The sequence below is a fragment of the Petromyzon marinus genome, chromosome 78 (genome assembly GCF_048934315.1).
Source record: "Petromyzon marinus isolate PM22_M1 ecotype Great Lakes invasive population chromosome 78, UKy_Petmar_22M1.pri1.0, whole genome shotgun sequence".
NCBI classification, from domain to species: domain Eukaryota; kingdom Metazoa; phylum Chordata; class Hyperoartia; order Petromyzontiformes; family Petromyzontidae; genus Petromyzon; species Petromyzon marinus.
The window spans coordinates 835,536-863,099 of NC_133744.1; the positions used below are offsets into that span (position 1 = coordinate 835,536).

A 27,564-nucleotide genomic window follows, 5' to 3' on the forward strand; every position below is an offset into this window, starting at 1 on the left:
GTTAAAAGCAGTGTACTAGCAGCTGCTGCCATTGGTTCAGGTCTTATGTAAAGGGTCAGTTTTGAAGTTAATCTTTCTTTACAACCTTTCACTTAAATAGAAGTGAACAGGAAACTAATACAACTTTCCAAGAATAATACAATTATTACAGTCACTATTGAACTGGATATTATGTCATGTGGCTGGATAGTGGAGTGTGTGGCTGAATAAAATCCTGAATATAAGCTGCAGGAGGCACATTTGAAGCCCCGTGCCCAAGTAGGAGGAATCCTAAACTCAATTCGCGTTTGAAATGTAGGCTAATACAGACACATTAGCACAGGTGAGACATCGTGATGACGAGGAGTGCAAGTGAGCCTCTGGTGGCAAGGCTATATGAACACTGAATAAAGTGCAACCTAGCACAGATCTCAAAATAGACCATAGTGAAACGGTTTGCAGAGAAGGAGATGAACCAATGCAAGGAAATGTCCAATACCTCTATCATGAGTTTCAACTGATCAAGTAAACTACTCTGATCAAGTTTCAAATGATATTCTAAAATGAAATGGTCAATTGTACTAAAAGCTGTGCAAACATCCAGGAGAACGAGAATGCATGGAAAGTTTTTTTGTTTGTAGACGTTAGAGAATAATTTATGATCCTCACCAGAGCTGTATCTGTGCAGTATTTTACTCAAAAAGCAGTCTCTTTAAAGAGACAGTAAAGGGCAATGGCTTCAGTAATTGGTACATAAGTAGTGGAGTTTATCATACGGTGAGACATCTGGCATTGATGGGAATAGAGTGAGCTAAGTAAGCACACCTTGGAGATGACTGCACAGTGATCAGATGAGCCTGCATCACTCATAGAAAGGTCGCTGACTGGGAAGCCAATGGGGCTCACTTATTATAGAGTATGTCCGATGGTGCGAGTAGGGCCTTGAACATGCTGCGTGAGACCAAACAACTTAAGAATGACAAGGACGTGTCTAAATGAATAATGTAAAGGGGCAATTAAATGAATGTTACAATCTGCAATCAACAGAGGCCAGAAGCAAGCTGCTGAGAGCAGATTAGGTGGTGGTTGGTTTAGGAGTAGATTTAATACAGATTTTGCAGCAAAGGCTGCATAGTCCTGCTATCTACATACACGTCAATTTACATGCTTATGTTGGCACACTAATTCCTATTCACCATTGCTAATTTGTTAGTAATTACTACACAGTGATCAGATGAGACTACATCATTAATAGAAATGTCGCTGACTGTTGTGAAGCGTGGATTTTACCTCATCTTTTTTTGCCTTCTGTTCCGTATTCACATTCTGTTGGATATAGCCATGAACACATGCATCGGGTGATGAATACAGTCATACAAATTCCGTGGAGCATGTATTATTCAATGATTTGAAAACTGAAGCTTGTGTAACTGTAAAGTACATATATAGCAATGAATAAGTGTTCACAAAAACTGACGCCAAAAGGCACAAGAACTGGTCCAACACCATGTCAGACTAGGCTCTAAGGAAAGCTGTCTCGGGTATGAACCAATCCATTTCAAGGACAGTGCATACATTATCAGAGTTATGTTTTTTGTTTGCATTCCGACCGCAGTCATTGTGGTCAATGCAAGGACGACTCCTTGTAAAAACGGTGTCAGTTTGTTGCCAGATAAAAGGGTAATTATTATTTTTTCATCATATTTTGCTACTGGCAAAGGAGGTTTCAATGGCAGGTATTACATCTTTCACAGATGGGATCAAATAACGGATTTTGTGTACTGTGTTGAATCGAACCTGGATCTTGTGTTTGTTAAAAAAAAGAGATGACATTGTCATCCTCTCAGCCGACAAGGGCAATGATACTATCATCATGGATCAAACCACTTACAACCGCAAAATTCAGGACCTTTTTAATTATGGCAGCTATACCAAAACCAAGAGATCCTACCAACCGCCTGGCTATGAAAACCAACAATATCATCACTAATTCAACTTCTCTAATCGAACCGACCAAGCAGCTCTCTCTAAAACCTTCGGCTGCAGGACCACCCAGATTTAATGGCCTTCCAAAAATCCATAAAGAAGTTACTCCACTCTGTCCTATCGTTTCTACCATTGACTTACCCACCTACAAACTGGCCCGATTTCTGAGACCCTGCTTCCTTTCACGGGCAAGACCACCTCAGCTGTACTTAACTCAGCTCACTTTGTTTTTCTAATCAAGGACATCTTACTAACTCCAGATGATTCGCTTGTCAGTTTCGATGTAGTCTTGCTGTTCACCAAGGTACCTGTACCTGACACCATTGCAATCATTGAAGACTTGGTCCAACAGGCACTGATACCAGATGTACCAACTTTGGTGAGGCATTGCCTTACCAACACTTACTTCACCTGGAATGGTACATTCTACAAACAAAGGGTACCCCAATGCGTTCTCACTTATCGCCAGTGGTAGCAAATGTCTTCAGGGAGAAATTTGAGACAGATGCCACTGAGACATCCACCCTACGTCCTTCCTCGTGGAAGAGATACGTAGATAACACGTTCGTCATCTGGCTACATGGCCTGCCAGCACAAAACCAATTCTGCAACCACATCAATTCCATACATCCATCCATCAATTCTAGACTTGAAGTTTTCGTGACTGCAAGGATCCATACTCTTTGTTTTTTCCCGGTAAAGTCACATAGGTGAAAATAAAATAAAATAAAAAGTACCCATCCATCAAATTCACCATGGATGTGGAAAATTATGGTAAGATACCATTCGTGGATGTTTTGATCGAAAAGACACCTGATGGATTTAACATTAGCTGCCCCTACCATCTCTATAAACAGCCTGCCTCAGCAGATTTCCTCCTCTTTTTCACCTGAAGACGATTGCTTGTGTTGCGATCGAAACATCGTGATCTATTTTTTTCTACCTACGTGACTTTACCGAAAAACCCAAAGATTATAGAAATGCAAACGTTTGCATGCAGAAGGCTATGCATCATTGTTAATATGCTAAGTGTGGTTTTCGAAGCATGGGTTTTACCTCAATGAGTTTGAGCTTCGTTTCTGCCTGCACACGCGCCACCTGGAAATAGCGATGTTAACATGAATCGGGTGATGAATACATTCATACACATTCCAAGGAGCATGTATAATGCCATGCAATGCATACTTAAGCTTGTGTAATTATAAAGTACATATATAGCCTTGTGGAGGTGTTAGCAGAAGCTGTATTTTCACTAGCTATTCTTGTGTGGGTAAACTCCCACCTTCCACAGCATCAACCAATACCAGATGCCTGTCAAGTCTCAAGTATAATGCTTCAGATTTACAATGTGTCACAATTGTGTCTCATGGCCAGGCAATGTAATATCACGTTTATTGTGGTTTATCTGTTGTAAATAACTCACTCAGCCCTGTTTAAAGCAGTGCACTGGCAGCTGCTGCCAATGGTTCAGGTCTTATGTAAAGGGTCAACTTTGAAGTTTCATCTTTCTTTACAGTCTTGAATTTTATGAGAAGCGAACAGAAAACCAATACAACTTTCCAAGGATAGTAGAATGGTTACATTTGCTATAGGACTGGATATTGGGGCATGTGGTTGGGTAGTGGAGTGTGTGGTTGAATAAACTAATGGATATCAGCTGCATTATGCTCTAATTAAAGCCCTGAACACAAGAAGGAAAATCCTAAACTCAATTAGGATCTGAAGCCAATACAAAGACACCAGGACAGGTGAGAGGTGGTCACGTCTCCGATTTGCAAGACTGGCCAATTATGATGTGAATGAAGTTTAACATACAAACAGAGGTCATGAAGAGGAGTGTAAGTTAATCTCGGGCAGTCACATTTTGGACAAACTGTAGATTACTCAGGAGGTGACACGGGACGCCGCAGAGCAAAACGAGCACAGAGTTCACTTTCTCAGCATATTCAGAACAAGGAAAGTAGTGCCAGTGGGGCAACATTTTTTTCAATTACAAAATCTCCTCACAACTTTTGTGACATGTGAACGATAAGTCAAAGACTGATCGAAGAAGACACCAAGATTTCTAGCTTCATTTTTTTAGGCAGACATTATGATGGTCGACCACCAGATTTATGGGGGCCAACCATGGACAGCTGTTGGGGGGGGGGGAGGTCAATGAGAGGGATCTCTCTTTCATCCCCATTCACTTAGAGAAAATTCTGCCAAAATTAAAGTTTATGAGAGACAGCGAAAATGAGAGCACACATGCCAAATACACAGATTCCGATACAAGTTAAAAATAGATTGTTGTGTTGTTCGTGTATCAATGGTAACATAGTCCTTGCTGTTTAAGCGAAGTTCCAAGCAGGGCCACGTACACACTGAATAAAGTGCGACCTGGCACAGATCTTAAAGCTGTCCATAGTTACAATTTTTGCAAGAAAAGAGTGGAACCATTGCAAGAAAATGTCCAAAACCGCTATCATGAGTTTCAACTGATAACGAGAATGCTCTGATCAATTGTACTAAAAGCTGCGCTAAGATCAAGGAGAACAAGAATGCTTGCAAAGCGTTTCGTTTGTAGATGTTAGCAAATTTCGATTTAAAGCTTTCGTGACTGCAAGGATTCATCTTCTTTGGTTCTTTCGGTAAAGTCACGTAGAATGAGAATAAAATAATAAATTGATAAAATAAAATAACACAATAATATTCTCACGACGTTTCGGCCACAACACGAGCGGTCTTCATCAGGTGAAGGGACGAGACTGTCTGGAGGACAGTACATAAAAACCGTGATTTAGTTCCATCTGTAAAAGATGCTGTTCCAGACATACAGTGCCCGTGCGTTTACAAACTAAAGTGCCTCTGTGGTAGTAGCTACATTGGAGAAACCAAACGACATATCTCGGACCGCATCCGCGAACATAAAGCAGACTTGAAACACGGTAGAACGAACTCCTCTGCCGTGGTAGATCACTGTTACAATTCTGTGGGCTCACATGACATTGACTTCTCCAAGACGGAGGTTCTTTGCAAACCAACCGGCTACCATGAGAGATTTGTTCATGAGGCCATTCACATATACAAGCACAGAGACAATTTCAACCGACAAGATGGATTCTGGCTTAGTAACCATTGGAAAGATGTTTTAAACCATTTCCGTTCTTAATTAATTGTATTTTACGATGACCTTCAGACCGCAGCTCTTTCGCTGGCATTGACTCTTAATACCTCTCACACCACGGTTAATGGTATGGTTTACAACATGGAGTATAACAGCGCCTCGCAGCTGTCTCTCTCCCCCTCCTCTGTTCCGACCATGGATGAACTCGTCCGTCTGAACGGGACCCGTAGCTATCCGTGTTGATAAAGTTGAGGGTAAGAATCCACCCATTTTTTCGCCATATAGCATTGTGATATATAACGACTTATTGTTGGTAGCTTAGCTGATTGGAGAATATATAGAGTTTATTGATAACATTGAGGTAATTTATATTTTAGTTTTTTATTGGTTCACTATGTAGTATTCATTATATATTGTATTGTATACCCAGTTACTGTGAATAGATCAGATGTGTAGGCTTTGACTTCAACATAGCCATTTCTGTGACCAGTCACAAGCTAATCACTCAGTTATTTCAATGCTAAATTCGCCTAGTTATTTCAATGCTGAATTCTCCTGTTTAATTTGTACTAGGTGCCTCGGTAAATGTATATGCTCTGACTTTAACATAGCTATTTCTGTGGCCAGTTACAAGCTAATCACTCAGCTATTTCAATGCTAAATTCTATGCTAATTCCTTTGTCAAGGGGTGCCTTTGCGGATGTGTATGCTTTAACTTTAACATAGCCATTTCTGTGACCAGTTACAAGCTAATCACTCAGACATTTCAATGCTAAATTATATGCTAATTCCTTTGTCAAGGCGCTTTGTTACTTCTCACACAGCTTAAAGGTCATGATCTGAGCGTGGCTTTTTCGCTCCAGCGCTGTCCTCCAGACAGTCTCGTCTCTTCACCTGATAAAGGCCGCTTGTGTTGTGGCCGAAACGTCGAGAGAATATTATTGTGTTATTTTATTTTATCAATTTATTATTTTATTCTCATTCTACGTGACTTTACCGAAATAACTAAAGAAGATGTTAGCAAATCATTGATGACCCTCAACGGAGCTGTCTCGGTGCTGCACCCTGGTCTAAATCCTGACTGAAATGGATCAAGCAAATTGGTTAAAGACATAGTGTTAATGAAACGGTGTGGAAATTACACGCTAAAGTATTTTTGAACAGATGTGGGATATTTAAAATTGTACTGAAATTATCGTGCCCTTACAAAGATGTGGGTTGAAATATGAAGGTATTGGCACCCTTGGTGTTGGTGGTCATTGTGAGCAAATAGTGCCGATTTTTTGAGAAGTAAAACTGTTGGCTTGAATTGCAATGATCAGTAGAAATTTCAATTCCAGCTACTGGCCTGTATTTAGAAAGTGATTCACAGTATATATAAAAAATACTAGTACATTTTCTGGTCGTAATACGGTGGGCAAATTGGACAGATTTCCCTTGAGAGATGACATCATTGTAGAGTGATGTATTTAAGAGTTGTTCATAAGTAACAAAGCTGGAATTCCTCCAGACCCGTTAAGATTTAGGAACCATTTATCCCATCGTCCATAGCTCTTCTGAAAGACTTGGGGAGGGCTTCGTGGCAGAAATCAGTAAGGTATTGTGAGGAGTAAAGGGATCTAAACTTTGTATTAAAAAAACAGTCCCCTGAAACAGGCAGGAAAGGGCAAACGCCTCAGTTTTTTATACGAAATTAGCAGAGTTTAGCATATGGTACAACATCTGGAATGTATGGTAAGGAAAGTGAGCAGAGTACGCACATCTTTGAGATGACTGCACAGTGACCAGCCGAGCCTGCATTAATAATTAGAAATGTCGCTGACTGTGTTGTGAAGGGTGGGTTTTACCTCAGCTTTTTCCTTCTTCACACGCTCCTGGAAATAGCCACGAACACATGAATCGGGTGATTAATACATCCATATAAATTCCGTGTAGCATGTATTATGCCATGCATGGCATACGTAAGCTTGTTTAACTGTAAAGTACATAGATCACCATTAGTAAGTGTTCACAAAATGTGTTTTTTTCACTATAGTTCATCTTGCATTGCTCTAAGAATCGGTCCTTATCCACCACTACCTATTCTTGTGTGGACAAACTCCCCCCCGCCCCCCTGCCTTCCACAGCCTCCACCCATACTCCATTCCTGATAAGTCTCAAGTATAATGCTTGAGACTCACAATTTGTCACAATTGTGGGTGTCTCATGGCTAGGCAATGGAATTTCACGTTTATTGTGGATGATTTGTTGTCTGAGAAGTGAAATTCAACATGTTAAAGAAGCGCTGCAAATGAACGGTTACAATGATGCACAAATCAACAGGGCATTCAATGCCAAAACCACATCAAATAACACGAGCATTGAAACTGCCCAAGTAATTAAAACGATCAAAATACAGCACATTGCAGGATTAACTGATGTTTGGAAAAACAAAACATCCGAGACAGATTTGGCACGGTACAGAAAAGACAAGAATCTATATCTGGTACAAAAGATGTATTACCGAAGCTATCAACAGAAGGTGTGTACAGGATTAACTGCACGTGTGGTAAATGTTATGTTGGTCAAACAGGACGAATGATCAGCACGAGACTAAAAGAACATCAGAAAAACATTAAGTTATCCCAAATACAACTGTCAGCAGTAGCAGAACACGTGTGCCAACAAGGACACTCAATTTTGATAATGTTAAAGTTAAGTGCAAAACTAGCTAATGCTGGCAGAGATTAATTAGAGAATCTATCGAAATTGAAAGAAAGAAAAATAACTTTAACCATTCGGATAGCTACCACCTTAGTGCTGCGTGGAAGCGAACAATCAAATAATACATGATTTAATTGCATGCCTACAAATGCAGCATATTTCAATAAGGATAACCGTTGGTACAGCTATTTCAATACACACAGAAAGGAAGGACAAGTTCAAAGGATCGCATAATGTGCATGCATAATGTACGTTGCCTCCGTAAACCCCACCCGCCCACGTGACGCAAGAGCGCATAAGCGTGGTGACCACATCTCCGCCTCTATATAAGGAACGAAACAGTTAGACTTCTACACAAATCTGGCTGTCACCTGAAGCTCGATATAATTACTGGTGAGACGTCATACTCACTAGTACAGCACACCGGTGTGCTGTACTAGTGACGAATTGGCACGTTCTGTTCACGTGACAACCCGTACTAGTTGCCTGTGTCGGGTGGTGGCGGGTTTTAACGACACGTTTATTTACACAATCTAACCCCAAAAAAACGATATTATACATACACCTTAGATTTCATGCTTATGTTGGCATACTAATTCCTATTCACCATTGCTAATGTTAGTAATTACTGCACAGTGATCAGATGAGACTACATCATTAATAGAAATGTCGCTGACTGTGTTGTGAAGCGTGGATTTTACCTCATCTTTTTTTGCCTTCTGTTCCGAACTCACAATCTGTTGGATATAGCCATGAACACATGCATCAGGTGATAAATACAGTCATACAAATTCCGTGGAGCATGTATTAAAGCAGGAATTGCAAACTTAAGCGTATGCAACTGTAAAGTACGTAAATAGCAATGAATAAGTGTTCACAAAAGCTGTGTTTTCACTAGAAGTTATCTTAAGTTGCCCTAAGCAACTACCCTCACCCACCACTGCCTATTATTTCGTGGGAAAACTCCCCCCCCCCTCCACAGCCTCCAACAATACCACATATGTGCCCAATCTCAAGTGTAGCGATTGAGACTCACAATTTGTTACAGTTCTTAGTGTTTGATGGCAATGTAATGGAAGCTCACGTTTATTGTGGTTTGTCTGTTGTGAATATCTCACTCAGCCACCTTTAAAGCATTGCAATGGCAGTTTCTGCCCATGGTGCAGGTCTAATGTAAAGGGTCATCTTCAGAATTTCCTCTTTCTTTACAGCCTTACATTTTATGAGAAGCGAACAGGAAAATAAGAAACCTTTTCAAGGATAGTACAATTATTAAATAAACTTTCGGATTGGATATCGGAGAATCTTGATGGATAGTGGAGTGTGTGCTGTATCCAATACTTGATATAAGCTGCAGTAGATCGATTTGAAGCCATATACCCAAGTAGGAGGAATTGTAAACTTAATTCGCGTTTGAAATGGAAGCCAATGCAGAGACATCAGCACAGGTGAGACGTGGTCATGTATCTGATTAGCATGGCTGGCAACGTATGGTGCTAAATAATTTTAACATACAGAGGTGGTGAAGAGGAGTGCGAGTGAGTCTCGGGCCGCCACATTTTGGACGGACTGCAGTCTACTCAAGAGATTACTCGGGGCTTCGGGAGCAAAGCATTGTTAAATGAGCACAGGGTCCAGTTTCATCAACTGATCAAGTAAAATGATCTAATTAAGACTAATAAATGCTGCGCTCAGATCAAGGAGAATACTTGAAAGCTTTTTGTTTGTAAATGTTAGCAAAGCATTGAAGACCTTCACCAGAGCTGTCTCGGTGCTGCACCTTTTTCTAAATCCTGAATGAAATGAAGCAAGCAAGTTGTTTAAAGACAGATATTGGTGGAAGCGTGGTCACTTCACGCTCAACTATTAAGATCAAATATGGGAGATTGAAAATTGGACGGAAATTGTAGCGCCCTTTCAAATATGTGGGTGGAAATCCGGAGGTATCTGGACCAAAGGTATTGGCAGTATTTGCAAGAAAAAAGTGATTATTTTAAAATAAAAATAAAATGTTGGAATGATTGGAAATGATAGAGATTATGTAATTAAACGTTCTGGTTTGTAATTTTGCGGGTAAATTGGACAGATTTCGTTTGTGAGATGATATCGTTGTGGTTGTCGAGTGATGTATTAAAGAGCTGACGACAAATTGTAAAACCTGACTTCCTCCACCCCCACTTAGATTTATCAGCCATTGGTTTCATCATCCATAGCTCTGCTGAATGCTATTGGGAGGGCTTTGTGGCAGAAATCAGTGAAATCATGAGAATTAAGTTTTTTAAATGTGTAACGAGTGGTATTGCATAACACATCAGTCTCCTTAAAGAGGCAGGAAATGGCAAAGGCCTCAGTAATTGTTACATCAGTAGTGGAATTTAGCATACAGTGAGACATGTGACATTGATTGGAAGGAGAGTGAGCAGAGGAAGCGCATCTTGGAGATTACTGCACAGTGATCAGATGAGCCTGCAACAATAATATAAAGATCGCTGACAGGGAATCCAATGGATCACACTTATTTCCGAGTATGTCCGAGGGTGAGAGGCCTTGAACACGCTGCGTGAAACCGAACAACTGAAGAATGGCAAGGACTTCTGTACCTGAATAATGTCATTTAGATGAATGTTAAATCTGCAAACATCAGAATCGAGAAGCAAGCCGCCTAGAGATCAGGTTGTAGTCGGTTTAGGAGTACGGTGAAGCAGAATTCGCAGGAATGGCTGCACAGTCCTGCAATGCCCATTCACCTTCATCGTAATTCTTACGTTGGCATGCACATTGCTACACACAATGTGGGGAATGAAACATGGGCTTTACCTCAAGTGCTTCAAGCTTCATTTCCACCTTCGCACGTTCCACCTGGATATAGCGATGAGTACATAAATCGGGTGATGAATACATTCATGCAAAATCTGCGGAGCATGTATCATGCTATGCAATGCATACTCAAGCTTGTATAACTGTCAAGTAGATATATATAGCAATTAGCAAGTGTTCACAAAAGCTGTGTTTTCACTAGAGCTCATCTTATATTGCTCTAAGCAACTGTCCTATACCACCACAACCTATTCTTATCGGGGCAACCTTCCCCCCTCCCAAAGACAGCCTCCACCACTACCCCATGTGTGAAGTCTTAAAAATGGTGCTTCAGACTCACGTTTTATCACAATTTTGAGTGTCCCATGGCCATGCAATGGAATATCCAGGTTTATTGTTGTTCATCTGATGTAAATAACTTGCTAATCCCTGTTTAATGCAGTACACTGGCAGCTACCTGTATGTATGTTGAACGTTTTTGCATCATACATGGCCAACTGTGCTAATCGGAGGTACGGGAGAAGGAAAACAGACAAAGCACAAAAACCAGTTTTAAAGAAATTAGTTTTCAATCCAGATTTAAAAGTGCATAGCACCTGTGGCTTCCAAATATTGGAAGGAAGAGCATTCCAGATGGCCAAAGAAGTGCATCTGAAAGCGTGCGATGCAGTGACCATCTTTGTTTCAATGGCTAGCCAAAGGCCACTGTGAGGATGACTGGTGTTCACTTGATGGTTTATGCACCTTGACAAGATCAGCGAGGTATTGTAGTTAATTTGCGCAGACACTTTGTGTGTAATAAGTGCGCCGTTAAAAAGTATTATTTCGGCAACCGGAAGCCAATGCAGCACGACGAGCACTGGATGGACATGGTCAGATGTCGCAGTACCTATCACCATACGTTCCAAAGAGTTTTGAAGATGCTGCAGCTTGGTAATATTTTGCTATACGTTCTGTAGAGTATTAAATTGCAATAATCGAGCCACCGTGTTGGCCATGTTACGACTCAATAGTGGTCGAATGTCATAGAGCCCTGATTTGAAAATTGCAGGACCTGACTATATTTTGTACGTGGTGATCAAACGATATATTCTGGTCGAATATGGTGCTAAGGTTTTTTAGATGAGCATAAAACTGAATCCTGGAGTTTACAACTGCCACACCTGATCCTCCTAAGAACTTTCCTCCTGAACCGGAGTGCCAACCAGCAGAACCTCTGATATTGATGGATTAAGCAGAATTTTGTTCTATGCAAACTTAACGTACACCACTCATGTGCAACCTTTGAGGTTACCAAGACTCTCCCTATATAACTTTGACTTCACTGCAGTGTACATTTGTGTATCGCCAGAATGTTGATGGAACTTGATATCATGCGTTGAGATATGTTGGCAACCCCAGTGTCGTACCCAATACACCGAACCTTATTCATAGCCACCCGATGAATATCTCATTGTCGATGGTGTTGAAGGTGGCAACGATATCGAGGCCAACCAACACTGCGGCACACTGGTCATCTTCTGTAAGTAATCGGTGACCTTTAGCAGAGCTATTTCAGTGCTGTTGAACTTCCAATACGCTGACTTAAATTGTCTGAATATGGCTGTTGAAGCGATATGGGGAAGTAACCACTTCAGAAAAAAAAGTGCTCTAAGACTTTTGAAATAAGACAGGTTTATGATCGGGCGATAGTTTTCAGGGTCACTATGGGTCAAGCCACACTTTTTTAGGAGCGGTGTATCGTGCTGAACCTAGGTCTAAAACCTGATTGAAATGGATCAAGCAAGTTGTTTAAGTACAAATGTTGATTAAACAGTGTGGTCACTGCACGCTAAAGTATTTTGAACAAACATATGAGATTTCAAATTGGACAGACATTGTGGTGCCCTTACAAAGATGTTGAACTAAATCTGGAGGTATATGGGCAATTGGTTTGGGCAGCAATGGCAAGCAAATAGTGCTGATTTTCTAACAAAAAATACATGATGGAATGAATTGCAATGATAAAGATTACCTAATTAAGTTACTAGCCTTGATTCAGAAGGTGATTCAAAGTGGTAAACAACATTTTAGGATTAAGAGTTCTGGTTTGTAATTTTGCGGGATAAAAGTGTACAGATTTCCATTGAGAGATTACATACTTGTCGTTGTCGAGAAACGTGTTAACGAGCTGTCGATAAATGGTAAAACTTGACTTCCTCCTGTCCCGCTCAGATTTTTAAGCCATTGATTTCATCATCCATAGCTCTTCTGAATGCCATGATGAGGGCTTCATGACATAAATCAGTTCAATCATGATAGGAGTTAAATGATGTAAATGTGAAAAGATTTGCATTTCATAACAAAGAGGCAGGAAAGGGAAAAGGCCGCAGTAATTGATACGTAAGTAGTGGAGTTTAGCTTACAATGAGACATTGGGATTGACTAGAAGGAAAGTGAGAAGAGTAAGCATATCTTCCAGATGACTGCGCAATGATCAGATGAGCCTGAATCAATCATACAAAGATCACTGACTGGGAAGCCCATGGAGCACACTTATTCCAGAGTATGTCCGAGGGTGTGAGTTGTGCCTTGAACGTGCTGCGTTAGACCAAATAACTGAAGAATGGCAAGGACTTCTGTAAATGAATCATGAATACTCTTTGGCTCTTTCGGTGAAGTCACGTAGGTGAAAAAAAAGCACGACGTTTCGGAGGCAGAAAATAACGACAACAGCTTAAACCCCCGACTCCACACGCCGCCCCCCTCCTGCGTCCCTCCTCCCTGGCTCCTCCCCCCTCTTACCCTATATAATCGCTTGTCACGTACAGCTCTCTCTGCCCAATACAGTAATTTTATTGCCCTGGTTGTCCCACCTGATGACGGAAGCTTGTGTTGCCTCCGAAACGTCGTGATTTTATTTAGTTATTTTTTTGCACCTACGTGACTTTACCGAGAAAACCAAGGAGAATGGATCCTTGCAGTCACGAAAACCTGAAAAATGAATGTTCAATCTGGAAATAATCCAGAAGCAAGCCGCTGAGAGCAGATCGGGTGGTGGTCCGTTTAGGAGTGTGGTGAGGCAGAATTCTCAGCAATTCCTGCACAGTTCTGTAATGGATGAACACCTTAATATAAATGCAAACGTTTGCATGCAGAAGGCTCTGCACCGTTGTTAATATGCTAAGTGTGGTTTGTGAAGCATGGGTTTTACCTCGAGGTTTTTGAGCTTTGTCTCTGCCTCCACACGCGCCATCTGGACATAACGATGTTCACATGGATCGGGTGATGAATACATTCACACACATTCCGAGGAGCATATACAATGCAATGAAATTCATACTTAAGCTTGTGTAACTATAAATTACATATATAGCCATGAGGGAGTGGTCACAAAAGATGCATTTTCACGAGCTATTCTTGTGTGGGTGGATAGCCTCCACCAATTCCCCATACCTGTCACGTCTCAAGTATAATGCTTCAGACTTACAATGTGTCACAATTGTGGGTGTGTCATGGCCAGGCAATGTAATCTCACGTTTATTGTGGTTTATCTGTTGTAAATAACTCATTCAGCCTTGTTTAAATCAGTGCACTGGCAGCTGCTGCCAATGGTTCAGCTATTATGAATAGGGTCAGCTTTTAAATTTCATCTTTCTTTGCAGTCTTACATTTGTAGTGAGTTCTTATGGAGACGGAGACGTTGTCATAGAGGCAACACGGGTTGTTTATTTATTACTAACAACAACTCCCTTAACACCCCCTATCTAGGGAGGTATAGCCTGCGGGCTATCGTGACCTAAACACCGCCCATTCACTCCCAACCCTCCGGCTATCAGTGCCATACCCAGCCAAGGTACGTGTCCCGACCACTGGTCCCAGCTCGACCCAGCACTTAGGACGTCAGCTCGAGGTCCCAGGGTCCTGATTATGGAGGCTATCCTGACACGACCCAGCCAAGGAACGGGTCCGACAACTGGTCCATGCTCGACCCGGGCCTTACAAGGGCAGCGGGCTCGAGGTCACAGGGTCCTCGTCTAGCTGGTCTTCAATCTTCAGTCTTCGTAGCACTGCCCCGAGCTGAGCTCGGGGTGCCCCTTTTATACACCTCCAGGGTACCCTCCGCCCCTGGTACCGCCCCTTTCTGGAACCTTCCAGAAGATCCTGGAAGGCTCCCTCCTTGCCCCCCACCTGGGGTAGGGGAACCCCGCCTCCCTTGGGTCCGGCTCCCTCTCCATCCCCTTGCTATGGCTAGCACACCCTACCGACCTCTGGCTGCAACTGCAGGTAAGTGGATACAGGCGAAAAGCAGGTAAGTGGGTACCGGCGGTGTGCATACGCGATCCGACGCTACACATTTTATGAGGAGCGAACAGGAAACCAATACAACTTTCCAAGGATAGTAGAATTGTTACATTTGCTATAGGACTGGATATTGGGGCATGTGGTTGGGTTGTGGAGTGTGTGGTTGAATAAACTAATGGATATGAGGTGCATTATGCCCTAATTAAAGGCCTGAACACAAGCAGGATAATCCTAAACTCAATTCGAGTCTGAAGCCAATACCAAGACACCAGGACAGGTGAGATGTGGAAATGTCTCCGATTCGCATGACTGGCTAATTATGGTGAGAATGAAGTTCAGCATACATACAGAGGTCATGAAGCGGAGTGTGAGTGAATCTCAGGCAGTCACATTTTGGACAGACTGCAGACTACTTAGGAGGTTACACGGGCTCCAGAGAGCAAAACGAGCACAGAGTTCACTTTCTCAGCCATGTTCAGAACAAGGAAAGTCGTGTGGGGGCGAACTTTGGACAGCTGGTGGGGAAGAGCAAATGAGAGGGATCTCGCTTTCATCCCCATCAACTTATAGAAAATTCTGCCAAATCCAATAGTTTATGAGAGACAGCGAAGATGAGAGCACACATGCCAACGACGTAGATTCTGATACTAGTTAAAAATAGTTTTGGGTTGTTCATGTATCAATGGTAACATAGGCCTTGCTGTTTAAGCGAAGTTCCAAGCAGGGCCACGTACACACTGAATAAAGTGCGACCTGGCACAGATCTTAAAGCTGTCCATAGTTACAATTTTTGCAAGGAAAGAGTGGAACCATTGCAAGAAAATGTCCAAAACCGCTATCATGAGTTTCAACTGATAACGAGAATGCTCTGATCAATCGTACTAAAAGCTGCGCTAAGATCAAGGAGAACAAGAATGCTTGCAAAGCGTTTCGTTTGTAGATGTTAGCAAATTTCGATTTAAAGCTTTCGTGACTGCAAGGATTCATCTTCTTTGGTTCTTTCGGTAAAGTCACGTAGAATGAGAATAAAATAATAAATTGATAAAATAAAATAACACAATAATATTCTCACGACGTTTCGGCCACAACACGAGCGGTCTTCATCAGGTGAAGGGACGAGACTGTCTGGAGGACAGTACATAAAATCCGTGATTTAGTTCCATCTGTAAAAGATGCTGTTCCAGACATACAGTGCCCGTGCGTTTACAAACTAAAGTGCCTCTGTGGTAGTAGCTACATTGGAGAAACCAAACGACATATCTCGGACCGCATCCGCGAACATAAAGCAGACTTGAAACACGGTAGAACGAACTCCTCTGCCGTGGTAGATCACTGTTACAATTCTGTGGGCTCACATGACATTGACTTCTCCAAGACGGAGGTTCTTTGCAAACCAACCGGCTACCATGAGAGATTTGTTCATGAGGCCATTCACATATACAAGCACAGAGACAATTTCAACCGACAAGATGGATTCTGGCTTAGTAACCATTGGAAAGATGTTTTAAACCATTTCCGTTCTTAATTAATTGTATTTTACGATGACCTTCAGACCGCAGCTCTTTCGCTGGCATTGACTCTTAATACCTCTCACACCACGGTTAATGGTATGGTTTACAACATGGAGTATAACAGCGCCTCGCAGCTGTCTCTCTCCCCCTCCTCTGTTCCGACCATGGATGAACTCGTCCGTCTGAACGGGACCCGTAGCTATCCGTGTTGATAAAGTTGAGGGTAAGAATCCACCCATTTTTTCGCCATATAGCATTGTGATATATAACGACTTATTGTTGGTAGCTTAGCTGATTGGAGAATATATAGAGTTTATTGATAACATTGAGGTAATTTATATTTTAGTTTTTTATTGGTTCACTATGTAGTATTCATTATATATTGTATTGTATACCCAGTTACTGTGAATAGATCAGATGTGTAGGCTTTGACTTCAACATAGCCATTTCTGTGACCAGTCACAAGCTAATCACTCAGTTATTTCAATGCTAAATTCGCCTAGTTATTTCAATGCTGAATTCTCCTGTTTAATTTGTACTAGGTGCCTCGGTAAATGTATATGCTCTGACTTTAACATAGCTATTTCTGTGGCCAGTTACAAGCTAATCACTCAGCTATTTCAATGCTAAATTCTATGCTAATTCCTTTGTCAAGGGGTGCCTTTGCGGATGTGTATGCTTTAACTTTAACATAGCCATTTCTGTGACCAGTTACAAGCTAATCACTCAGACATTTCAATGCTAAATTATATGCTAATTCCTTTGTCAAGGCGCTTTGTTACTTCTCACACAGCTTAAAGGTCATGATCTGAGCGTGGCTTTTTCGCTCCAGCGCTGTCCTCCAGACAGTCTCGTCTCTTCACCTGATAAAGGCCGCTTGTGTTGTGGCCGAAACGTCGAGAGAATATTATTGTGTTATTTTATTTTATCAATTTATTATTTTATTCTCATTCTACGTGACTTTACCGAAAGAACTAAAGAAGATGTTAGCAAATCATTGATGACCCTCAACGGAGCTGTCTCGGTGCTGCACCCTGGTCTAAATCCTGACTGAAATGGATCAAGCAAATTGGTTAAAGACATAGTGTTAATGAAACGGTGTGGAAATTACACGCTAAAGTATTTTTGAACAGATGTGGGATATTTAAAATTGTACTGAAATTATCGTGCCCTTACAAAGATGTGGGTTGAAATATGAAGGTATTGGCACCCTTGGTGTTGGTGGTCATTGTGAGCAAATAGTGCCGATTTTTTGAGAAGTAAAACTGTTGGCTTGAATTGCAATGATCAGTAGAAATTTCAATTCCAGCTACTGGCCTGTATTTAGAAAGTGATTCACAGTATATATAAAAAATACTAGTACATTTTCTGGTCGTAATACGGTGGGCAAATTGGACAGATTTCCCTTGAGAGATGACATCATTGTAGAGTGATGTATTTAAGAGTTGTTCATAAGTAACAAAGCTGGAATTCCTCCAGACCCGTTAAGATTTAGGAACCATTTATCCCATCGTCCATAGCTCTTCTGAAAGACTTGGGGAGGGCTTCGTGGCAGAAATCAGTAAGGTATTGTGAGGAGTAAAGGGATCTAAACTTTGTATGGTAAGGAAAGTGAGCAGAGTACGCACATCTTTGAGATGACTGCACAGTGACCAGCCGAGCCTGCATTAATAATTAGAAATGTCGCTGACTGTGTTGTGAAGGGTGGGTTTTACCTCAGCTTTTTCCTTCTTCACACGCTCCTGGAAATAGCCACGAACACATGAATCGGGTGATTAATACATCCATATAAATTCCGTGTAGCATGTATTATGCCATGCATGGCATATGTAAGCTTGTTTAACTGTAAAGTACATAGATCACCATTAGTAAGTGTTCACAAAATGTGTTTTTTTCACTATAGTTCATCTTGCATTGCTCTAAGAATCGGTCCTTATCCACCACTACCTATTCTTGTGTGGACAAACTCCCCCCCACCCCCCTGCCTTCCACAGCCTCCACCCATACTCCATTCCTGATAAGTCTCAAGTATAATGCTTGAGACTCACAATTTGTCACAATTGTGGGTGTCTCATGGCTAGGCAATGGAATTTCACGTTTATTGTGGATGATTTGTTGTCTGAGAAGTGAAATTCAACATGTTAAAGAAGCGCTGCAAATGAACGGTTACAATGATGCACAAATCAACAGGGCATTCAATGCCAAAACCACATCAAATAACACGAGCATTGAAACTGCCCAAGTAATTAAAACGATCAAAATACAGCACATTGCAGGATTAACTGATGTTTGGAAAAACAAAACATCCGAGACAGATTTGGCACGGTACAGAAAAGACAGGAATCTATATCTGGTACAAAAGATGTATTACCGAAGCTATCAACAGAAGGTGTGTACAGGATTAACTGCACTTGTGGTAAATGTTATGTTGGTCAAACTGGACTAATGATCAGCACGAAACTAAAAGAACATCAGAAAAACATTAAGTTATCCCAAATACAACTGTCAGCAGTAGCAGAACACGTGTGCCAACAAGGACACTCAATTTTGATAATGTTAAAGTTAAGTGCAAAACTAGCTAATGCTGGCAGAGATTAATTAGAGAATCTATCGAAATTGAAAGAAAGAAAAATAACTTTAACCATTCGGATAGCTACCGCCTTAGTGCTGCGTGGAAGCGAACAATCAAATAATACATGATTTAATTGCATGCCTACAAATGCAGCATATTTCAATAAGGATAACCGTTGGTACAGCTATTTCAATACACACAGAAAGGAAGGACAAGTTCAAAGGATCGCATAATGTGCATGCATAATGTACGTTGCCTCCGTAAACCCCACCCGCCCACGTGACGCAAGAGCGCATAAGCGTGGTGACCACATCTCCGCCTCTATATAAGGAACGAAACAGTTAGACTTCTACACAAATCTGGCTGTCACCTGAAGCTCGATATAATTACTGGTGAGACGTCGTACTCACTAGTACAGCACACCGGTGTGCTGTACTAGTGACGAATTGGCACGTTCTGTTCACGTGACAACCCGTACTAGTTGCCTGTGTTGGGTGGTGGCGGGTTTTAACGACACGTTTATTTACGCAATCTAACCCCAAAAAAACGATATTATACATACACCTTAGATTTCATGCTTATGTTGGCATACTAATTCCTATTCACCATTGCTAATGTTAGTAATTACTGCACAGTGATCAGATGAGACTACATCATTAATAGAAATGTCGCTGACTGTGTTGTGAAGCGTGGATTTTACCTCATCTTTTTTTGCCTTCTGTTCCGTATTCACATTCTGTTGGATATAGCATGAACACATGCATCAGGTGATAAATACAGTCATACAAATTCCGTGGAGCATGTATTAAAGCAGGAATTGCAAACTTAAGCGTATGCAACTGTAAAGTACGTAAATAGCAATGAATAAGTGTTCACAAAAGCTGTGTTTTCACTAGAAGTTATCTTAAGTTGCCCTAAGCAACTACCCTCACCCACCACTGCCTATTATTTCGTGGGAAAACTCCCCCCCCCCTCCACAGCCTCCAACAATACCACATATGTGCCCAATCTCAAGTGTAGCGATTGAGACTCACAATTTGTTACAGTTCTTAGTGTTTGATGGCAATGTAATGGAAGCTCACGTTTATTGTGGTTTGTCTGTTGTGAATATCTCACTCAGCCACCTTTAAAGCATTGCAATGGCAGTTTCTGCCCATGGTGCAGGTCTAATGTAAAGGGTCATCTTCAGAATTTCCTCTTTCTTTACAGCCTTACATTTTATGAGAAGCGAACAGGAAAATAAGAAACCTTTTCAAGGATAGTACAATTATTAAATAAACTTTCGGATTGGATATCGGAGAATCTTGATGGATAGTGGAGTGTGTGCTGTATCCAATACTTGATATAAGCTGCAGTAGATCGATTTGAAGCCATATACCCAAGTAGGAGGAATTGTAAACTTAATTCGCGTTTGAAATGGAAGCCAATGCAGAGACATCAGCACAGGTGAGACGTGGTCATGTATCTGATTAGCATGGCTGGCAACGTATGGTGCTAAATAATTTTAACATACAGAGGTGGTGAAGAGGAGTGCGAGTGAGTCTCGGGCCGCCACATTTTGGACGGACTGCAGTCTACTCAAGAGATTACTCGGGGCTTCGGGAGCAAAGCATTGTTAAATGAGCACAGGGTCCAGTTTCATCAACTGATCAAGTAAAATGATCTAATTAAGACTAATAAATGCTGCGCTCAGATCAAGGAGAATACTTGAAAGCTTTTTGTTTGTAAATGTTAGCAAAGCATTGAAGACCTTCACCAGAGCTGTCTCGGTGCTGCACCTTTTTCTAAATCCTGAATGAAATGAAGCAAGCAAGTTGTTTAAAGACAGATATTGGTGGAAGCGTGGTCACTTCACGCTCAACTATTAAGATCAAATATGGGAGATTGAAAATTGGACGGAAATTGTAGCGCCCTTTCAAATATGTGGGTGGAAATCCGGAGGTATCTGGACCAAAGGTATTGGCAGTATTTGCAAGAAAAAAGTGATTATTTTAAAATAAAAATAAAATGTTGGAATGATTGGAAATGATAGAGATTATGTAATTAAACGTTCTGGTTTGTAATTTTGCGGGTAAATTGGACAGATTTCGTTTGTGAGATGATATCGTTGTGGTTGTCGAGTGATGTATTAAAGAGCTGACGACAAATTGTAAAACCTGACTTCCTCCACCCCCACTTAGATTTATCAGCCATTGGTTTCATCATCCATAGCTCTGCTGAATGCTATTGGGAGGGCTTTGTGGCAGAAATCAGTGAAATCATGAGAATTAAGTTTTTTAAATGTGTAACGAGTGGTATTGCATAACACATCAGTCTCCTTAAAGAGGCAGGAAATGGCAAAGGCCTCAGTAATTGTTACATCAGTAGTGGAATTTAGCATACAGTGAGACATGTGACATTGATTGGAAGGAGAGTGAGCAGAGGAAGCGCATCTTGGAGATTACTGCACAGTGATCAGATGAGCCTGCAACAATAATATAAAGATCGCTGACAGGGAATCCAATGGATCACACTTATTTCCGAGTATGTCCGAGGGTGAGAGGCCTTGAACACGCTGCGTGAAACCGAACAACTGAAGAATGGCAAGGACTTCTGTACCTGAATAATGTCATTTAGATGAATGTTAAATCTGCAAACATCAGAATCGAGAAGCAAGCCGCCTAGAGATCAGGTTGTAGTCGGTTTAGGAGTACGGTGAAGCAGAATTCGCAGGAATGGCTGCACAGTCCTGCAATGCCCATTCACCTTCATCGTAATTCTTACGTTGGCATGCACATTGCTACACACAATGTGGGGAATGAAACATGGGCTTTACCTCAAGTGCTTCAAGCTTCATTTCCACCTTCGCACGTTCCACCTGGATATAGCGATGAGTACATAAATCGGGTGATGAATACATTCATGCAAAATCTGCGGAGCATGTATCATGCTATGCAATGCATACTCAAGCTTGTATAACTGTCAAGTAGATATATATAGCAATTAGCAAGTGTTCACAAAAGCTGTGTTTTCACTAGAGCTCATCTTATATTGCTCTAAGCAACTGTCCTATACCACCACAACCTATTCTTATCGGGGCAACCTTCCCCCCTCCCAAAGACAGCCTCCACCACTACCCCATGTGTGAAGTCTTAAAAATGGTGCTTCAGACTCACGTTTTATCACAATTTTGAGTGTCCCATGGCCATGCAATGGAATATCCAGGTTTATTGTTGTTCATCTGATGTAAATAACTTGCTAATCCCTGTTTAATGCAGTACACTGGCAGCTACCTGTATGTATGTTGAACGTTTTTGCATCATACATGGCCAACTGTGCTAATCGGAGGTACGGGAGAAGGAAAACAGACAAAGCACAAAAACCAGTTTTAAAGAAATTAGTTTTCAATCCAGATTTAAAAGTGCATAGCACCTGTGGCTTCCAAATATTGGAAGGAAGAGCATTCCAGATGGCCAAAGAAGTGCATCTGAAAGCGTGCGATGCAGTGACCATCTTTGTTTCAATGGCTAGCCAAAGGCCACTGTGAGGATGACTGGTGTTCACTTGATGGTTTATGCACCTTGACAAGATCAGCGAGGTATTGTAGTTAATTTGCGCAGACACTTTGTGTGTAATAAGTGCGCCGTTAAAAAGTATTATTTCGGCAACCGGAAGCCAATGCAGCACGACGAGCACTGGATGGACATGGTCAGATGTCGCAGTACCTATCACCATACGTTCCAAAGAGTTTTGAAGATGCTGCAGCTTGGTAATATTTTGCTATACGTTCTGTAGAGTATTAAATTGCAATAATCGAGCCACCGTGTTGGCCATGTTACGACTCAATAGTGGTCGAATGTCATAGAGCCCTGATTTGAAAATTGCAGGACCTGACTATATTTTGTACGTGGTGATCAAACGATATATTCTGGTCGAATATAGTGCTAAGGTTTTTTAGATGAGCATAAAACTGAATCCTGGAGTTTACAACTGCCACACCTGATCCTCCTAAGAACTTTCCTCCTGAACCGGAGTGCCAACCAGCAGAACCTCTGATATTGATGGATTAAGCAGAATTTTGTTCTATGCAAACTTAACGTACACCACTCATGTGCAACCTTTGAGGTTACCAAGACTCTCCCTATATAACTTTGACTTCACTGCAGTGTACATTTGTGTATCGCCAGAATGTTGATGGAACTTGATATCATGCGTTGAGATATGTTGGCAACCCCAGTGTCGTACCCAATACACCGAACCTTATTCATAGCCACCCGATGAATATCTCATTGTCGATGGTGTTGAAGGTGGCAACGATATCGAGGCCAACCAACACTGCGGCACACTGGTCATCTTCTGTAAGTAATCGGTGACCTTTAGCAGAGCTATTTCAGTGCTGTTGAACTTCCAATACGCTGACTTAAATTGTCTGAATATGGCTGTTGAAGCGATATGGGGAAGTAACCACTTCAGAAAAAAAGGTGCTCTAAGACTTTTGAAATAAGACAGGTTTATGATCGGGCGATAGTTTTCAGGGTCACTATGGGTCAAGCCACACTTTTTTAGGAGCGGTGTATCGTGCTGAACCTAGGTCTAAAACCTGATTGAAATGGATCAAGCAAGTTGTTTAAGTACAAATGTTGATTAAACAGTGTGGTCACTGCACGCTAAAGTATTTTGAACAAACATATGAGATTTCAAATTGGACAGACATTGTGGTGCCCTTACAAAGATGTTGAACTAAATCTGGAGGTATATGGGCAATTGGTTTGGGCAGCAATGGCAAGCAAATAGTGCTGATTTTCTAACAAAAAATACATGATGGAATGAATTGCAATGATAAAGATTACCTAATTAAGTTACTAGCCTTGATTCAGAAGGTGATTCAAAGTGGTAAACAACATTTTAGGATTAAGAGTTCTGGTTTGTAATTTTGCGGGATAAAAGTGTACAGATTTCCATTGAGAGATTACATACTTGTCGTTGTCGAGAAACGTGTTAACGAGCTGTCGATAAATGGTAAAACTTGACTTCCTCCTGTCCCGCTCAGATTTTTAAGCCATTGATTTCATCATCCATAGCTCTTCTGAATGCCATGATGAGGGCTTCATGACATAAATCAGTTCAATCATGATAGGAGTTAAATGATGTAAATGTGAAAAGATTTGCATTTCATAACAAAGAGGCAGGAAAGGGAAAAGGCCGCAGTAATTGATACGTAAGTAGTGGAGTTTAGCTTACAATGAGACATTGGGATTGACTAGAAGGAAAGTGAGAAGAGTAAGCATATCTTCCAGATGACTGCGCAATGATCAGATGAGCCTGAATCAATCATACAAAGATCACTGACTGGGAAGCCCATGGAGCACACTTATTCCAGAGTATGTCCGAGGGTGTGAGTTGTGCCTTGAACGTGCTGCGTTAGACCAAATAACTGAAGAATGGCAAGGACTTCTGTAAATGAATCATGAATACTCTTTGGCTCTTTCGGTGAAGTCACGTAGGTGAAAAAAAAGCACGACGTTTCGGAGGCAGAAAATAACGACAACAGCTTAAACCCCCGACTCCACACGCCGCCCCCCTCCTGCGTCCCTCCTCCCTGGCTCCTCCCCCCTCTTACCCTATATAATCGCTTGTCACGTACAGCTCTCTCTGCCCAATACAGTAATTTTATTGCCCTGGTTGTCCCACCTGATGACGGAAGCTTGTGTTGCCTCCGAAACGTCGTGATTTTATTTAGTTATTTTTTTGCACCTACGTGACTTTACCGAGAAAACCAAGGAGAATGGATCCTTGCAGTCACGAAAACCTGAAAAATGAATGTTCAATCTGGAAATAATCCAGAAGCAAGCCGCTGAGAGCAGATCGGGTGGTGGTCCGTTTAGGAGTGTGGTGAGGCAGAATTCTCAGCAATTCCTGCACAGTTCTGTAATGGATGAACACCTTAATATAAATGCAAACGTTTGCATGCAGAAGGCTCTGCACCGTTGTTAATATGCTAAGTGTGGTTTGTGAAGCATGGGTTTTACCTCGAGGTTTTTGAGCTTTGTCTCTGCCTCCACACGCGCCATCTGGACATAACGATGTTCACATGGATCGGGTGATGAATACATTCACACACATTCCGAGGAGCATATACAATGCAATGAAATTCATACTTAAGCTTGTGTAACTATAAATTACATATATAGCCATGAGGGAGTGGTCACAAAAGATGCATTTTCACGAGCTATTCTTGTGTGGGTGGATAGCCTCCACCAATTCCCCATACCTGTCACGTCTCAAGTATAATGCTTCAGACTTACAATGTGTCACAATTGTGGGTGTGTCATGGCCAGGCAATGTAATCTCACGTTTATTGTGGTTTATCTGTTGTAAATAACTCATTCAGCCTTGTTTAAATCAGTGCACTGGCAGCTGCTGCCAATGGTTCAGCTATTATGAATAGGGTCAGCTTTTAAATTTCATCTTTCTTTGCAGTCTTACATTTGTAGTGAGTTCTTATGGAGACGGAGACGTTGTCATAGAGGCAACACGGGTTGTTTATTTATTACTAACAACAACTCCCTTAACACCCCCTATCTAGGGAGGTATAGCCTGCGGGCTATCGTGACCTAAACACCGCCCATTCACTCCCAACCCTCCGGCTATCAGTGCCATACCCAGCCAAGGTACGTGTCCCGACCACTGGTCCCAGCTCGACCCAGCACTTAGGACGTCAGCTCGAGGTCCCAGGGTCCTGATTATGGAGGCTATCCTGACACGACCCAGCCAAGGAACGGGTCCGACAACTGGTCCATGCTCGACCCGGGCCTTACAAGGGCAGCGGGCTCGAGGTCACAGGGTCCTCGTCTAGCTGGTCTTCAATCTTCAGTCTTCGTAGCACTGCCCCGAGCTGAGCTCGGGGTGCCCCTTTTATACACCTCCAGGGTACCCTCCGCCCCTGGTACCGCCCCTTTCTGGAGCCTTCCAGAAGATCCTGGAAGGCTCCCTCCTTGCCCCCCACCTGGGGTAGGGGAACCCCGCCTCCCTTGGGTCCGGCTCCCTCTCCATCCCCTTGCTATGGCTAGCACACCCTACCGACCTATGGCTGCAATTGCAGGTAAGTGGATACAGGCGAACATCAGGTAAGTGGATACCGGCGGTGTGCATACGCGATCCGACGTTACACATTTTAGGAGAAGCGAACAGGAAACCAATACAACTTTCCAAGGATAGTAGAATTGTTACATTTGCTATAGGACTGGCTATTGCGGCATGTGGTTGGGTAGTGGAGTGTGTGGTTGAATAAACTAATGGATATGAGGTGCATTATGCCCTAATTAAAGCCCTGAACACAAGCAGGGGAATCCTAAACTCAATTCGGGTCTGAAGCCAATACAAAGACACCAGGACAGGTGAGATGTGGAAATGTCTCCGATTCGCACGACTGGCTAATTATGGTGATAATGAAGTTCAACATACATACAGAGGTCATGAAGCGGAGTGTAAGTTAATCTCAGGCAGTCACATTTTGGACATACTGCAGACTACTCAGGTGACACGGGCTCCGGAGAGCAAAACGAGCACAGAGTTCACTTTCTCAGCCATGTTCAGAACAAGGAATGTTGTGCCAGATGGGCAACATTGCTGAAATAACAAAATGTCCCCACAACTTTTGTGCATGTGAACGATAAGTCGATGACTGATCTAAGAAGACACCAAGATTTCTAGCTTCGTTTTGTTAAGCAGACATTATGATGATCGATTACCAAATTGATGGGGACGAACTTTGGACAGCTGGTGGGGAAGAGCAAATGACAGGGATCTCGCTTTCATCCCCATCAACTTATAGAAAATTCTGCCAAATCCAATAGTTTATGAGAGACAGCGAAAATGAGAGCACACATGCCAACGACGCAGGTTCCAATACCAGTTAAAAATGAATTTGGGTTGTTCGTGTATCAATGGTAACATAGGCCTTGCTGTTTAAGCGTTGCTCGAAGCAGGGCCACATACACACTGAATAAAGTGCGACCTAGTACAGATCTTAAACCTGCCCCTAGTTACAATGTTTGTGAGGAAGGAATGGAACTATTGCATGGAAATGTCCAACACCGCTATCATGAGTTTCAACTGATAACCAAAATGCTTTGATCAATCGTACTAAAAGCCGCGCTAAGATCAAGGAGAACAAGAATGCTTGCAAAGCGTTTCCTTTGCAGACGTTAGGAAATCATTGATGACCCTCACCAGAGCTGTATCGGTGCTGCACCCTGTTCTAAAAACTAACTAAAATGGATCAAGCAAGTTGTTTAAGGACAAATGTTGATGAAACAGTGTGTTAACTACACGCTAAAGTATTTTTGAACAAATGTGGGAGATTTTTATTGGACAAATTATGGTGCCCTTACAAAGATGTGGGTGGAAATATGGAGGTATTGCCATCATTGGTGATGCCAGTAATTGTGAGCAAATAGTGCAGATTTTTTCGAGAAATTAAACTTTCGGCTTGAATTGCAATGATCAGTAGATATTACAATTTCAGTTACTGGCCTGTACTTAGAAAGTGATTAACAGTAGGACATATAATGCAACCATTAAACTTTCTGGTTGTAACGCGGCAGGAAAAATTGACAGATTTCTCT

The 27,564-nt window shown here is 41.9% G+C and overlaps 2 protein-coding genes across 4 annotated transcripts in view; both read right to left on the bottom strand.

Annotated features, from left to right (window-relative positions):
- The window catches only part of LOC142907390 (uncharacterized), a 366,512-nt gene that overhangs the window by 30,688 nt on the left and 308,260 nt on the right, over nucleotides 1-27,564 (bottom strand). The gene's annotated exons all lie outside the window — the stretch shown is intronic.
- LOC142907345 (guanylate-binding protein 1-like) overlaps nucleotides 1-27,564 on the bottom strand; it is a 162,645-nt gene that overhangs the window by 7,260 nt on the left and 127,821 nt on the right. For 2 of the 3 annotated variants that reach the window (XM_076056765.1, XM_076056763.1), the window contains 10 exons: nucleotides 24,967-25,008; nucleotides 21,774-21,815; nucleotides 19,659-19,694; nucleotides 18,102-18,128; nucleotides 13,785-13,826; nucleotides 10,592-10,633; nucleotides 8,476-8,511; nucleotides 6,919-6,945; nucleotides 3,022-3,063; nucleotides 1,270-1,305 (listed from right to left, as the gene is read on the bottom strand). In XM_076056765.1, the coding sequence (XP_075912880.1) occupies nucleotides 1,270-1,305; nucleotides 3,022-3,063; nucleotides 6,919-6,945; nucleotides 8,476-8,511; nucleotides 10,592-10,633; nucleotides 13,785-13,826; nucleotides 18,102-18,128; nucleotides 19,659-19,694; nucleotides 21,774-21,815; nucleotides 24,967-25,008 (372 nt within the window). The remainder of the gene's footprint in view (nucleotides 1-1,269; nucleotides 1,306-3,021; nucleotides 3,064-6,918; nucleotides 6,946-8,475; nucleotides 8,512-10,591; nucleotides 10,634-13,784; nucleotides 13,827-18,101; nucleotides 18,129-19,658; nucleotides 19,695-21,773; nucleotides 21,816-24,966; nucleotides 25,009-27,564) is intronic. The other variant, XM_076056764.1, reaches the window with a different exon arrangement.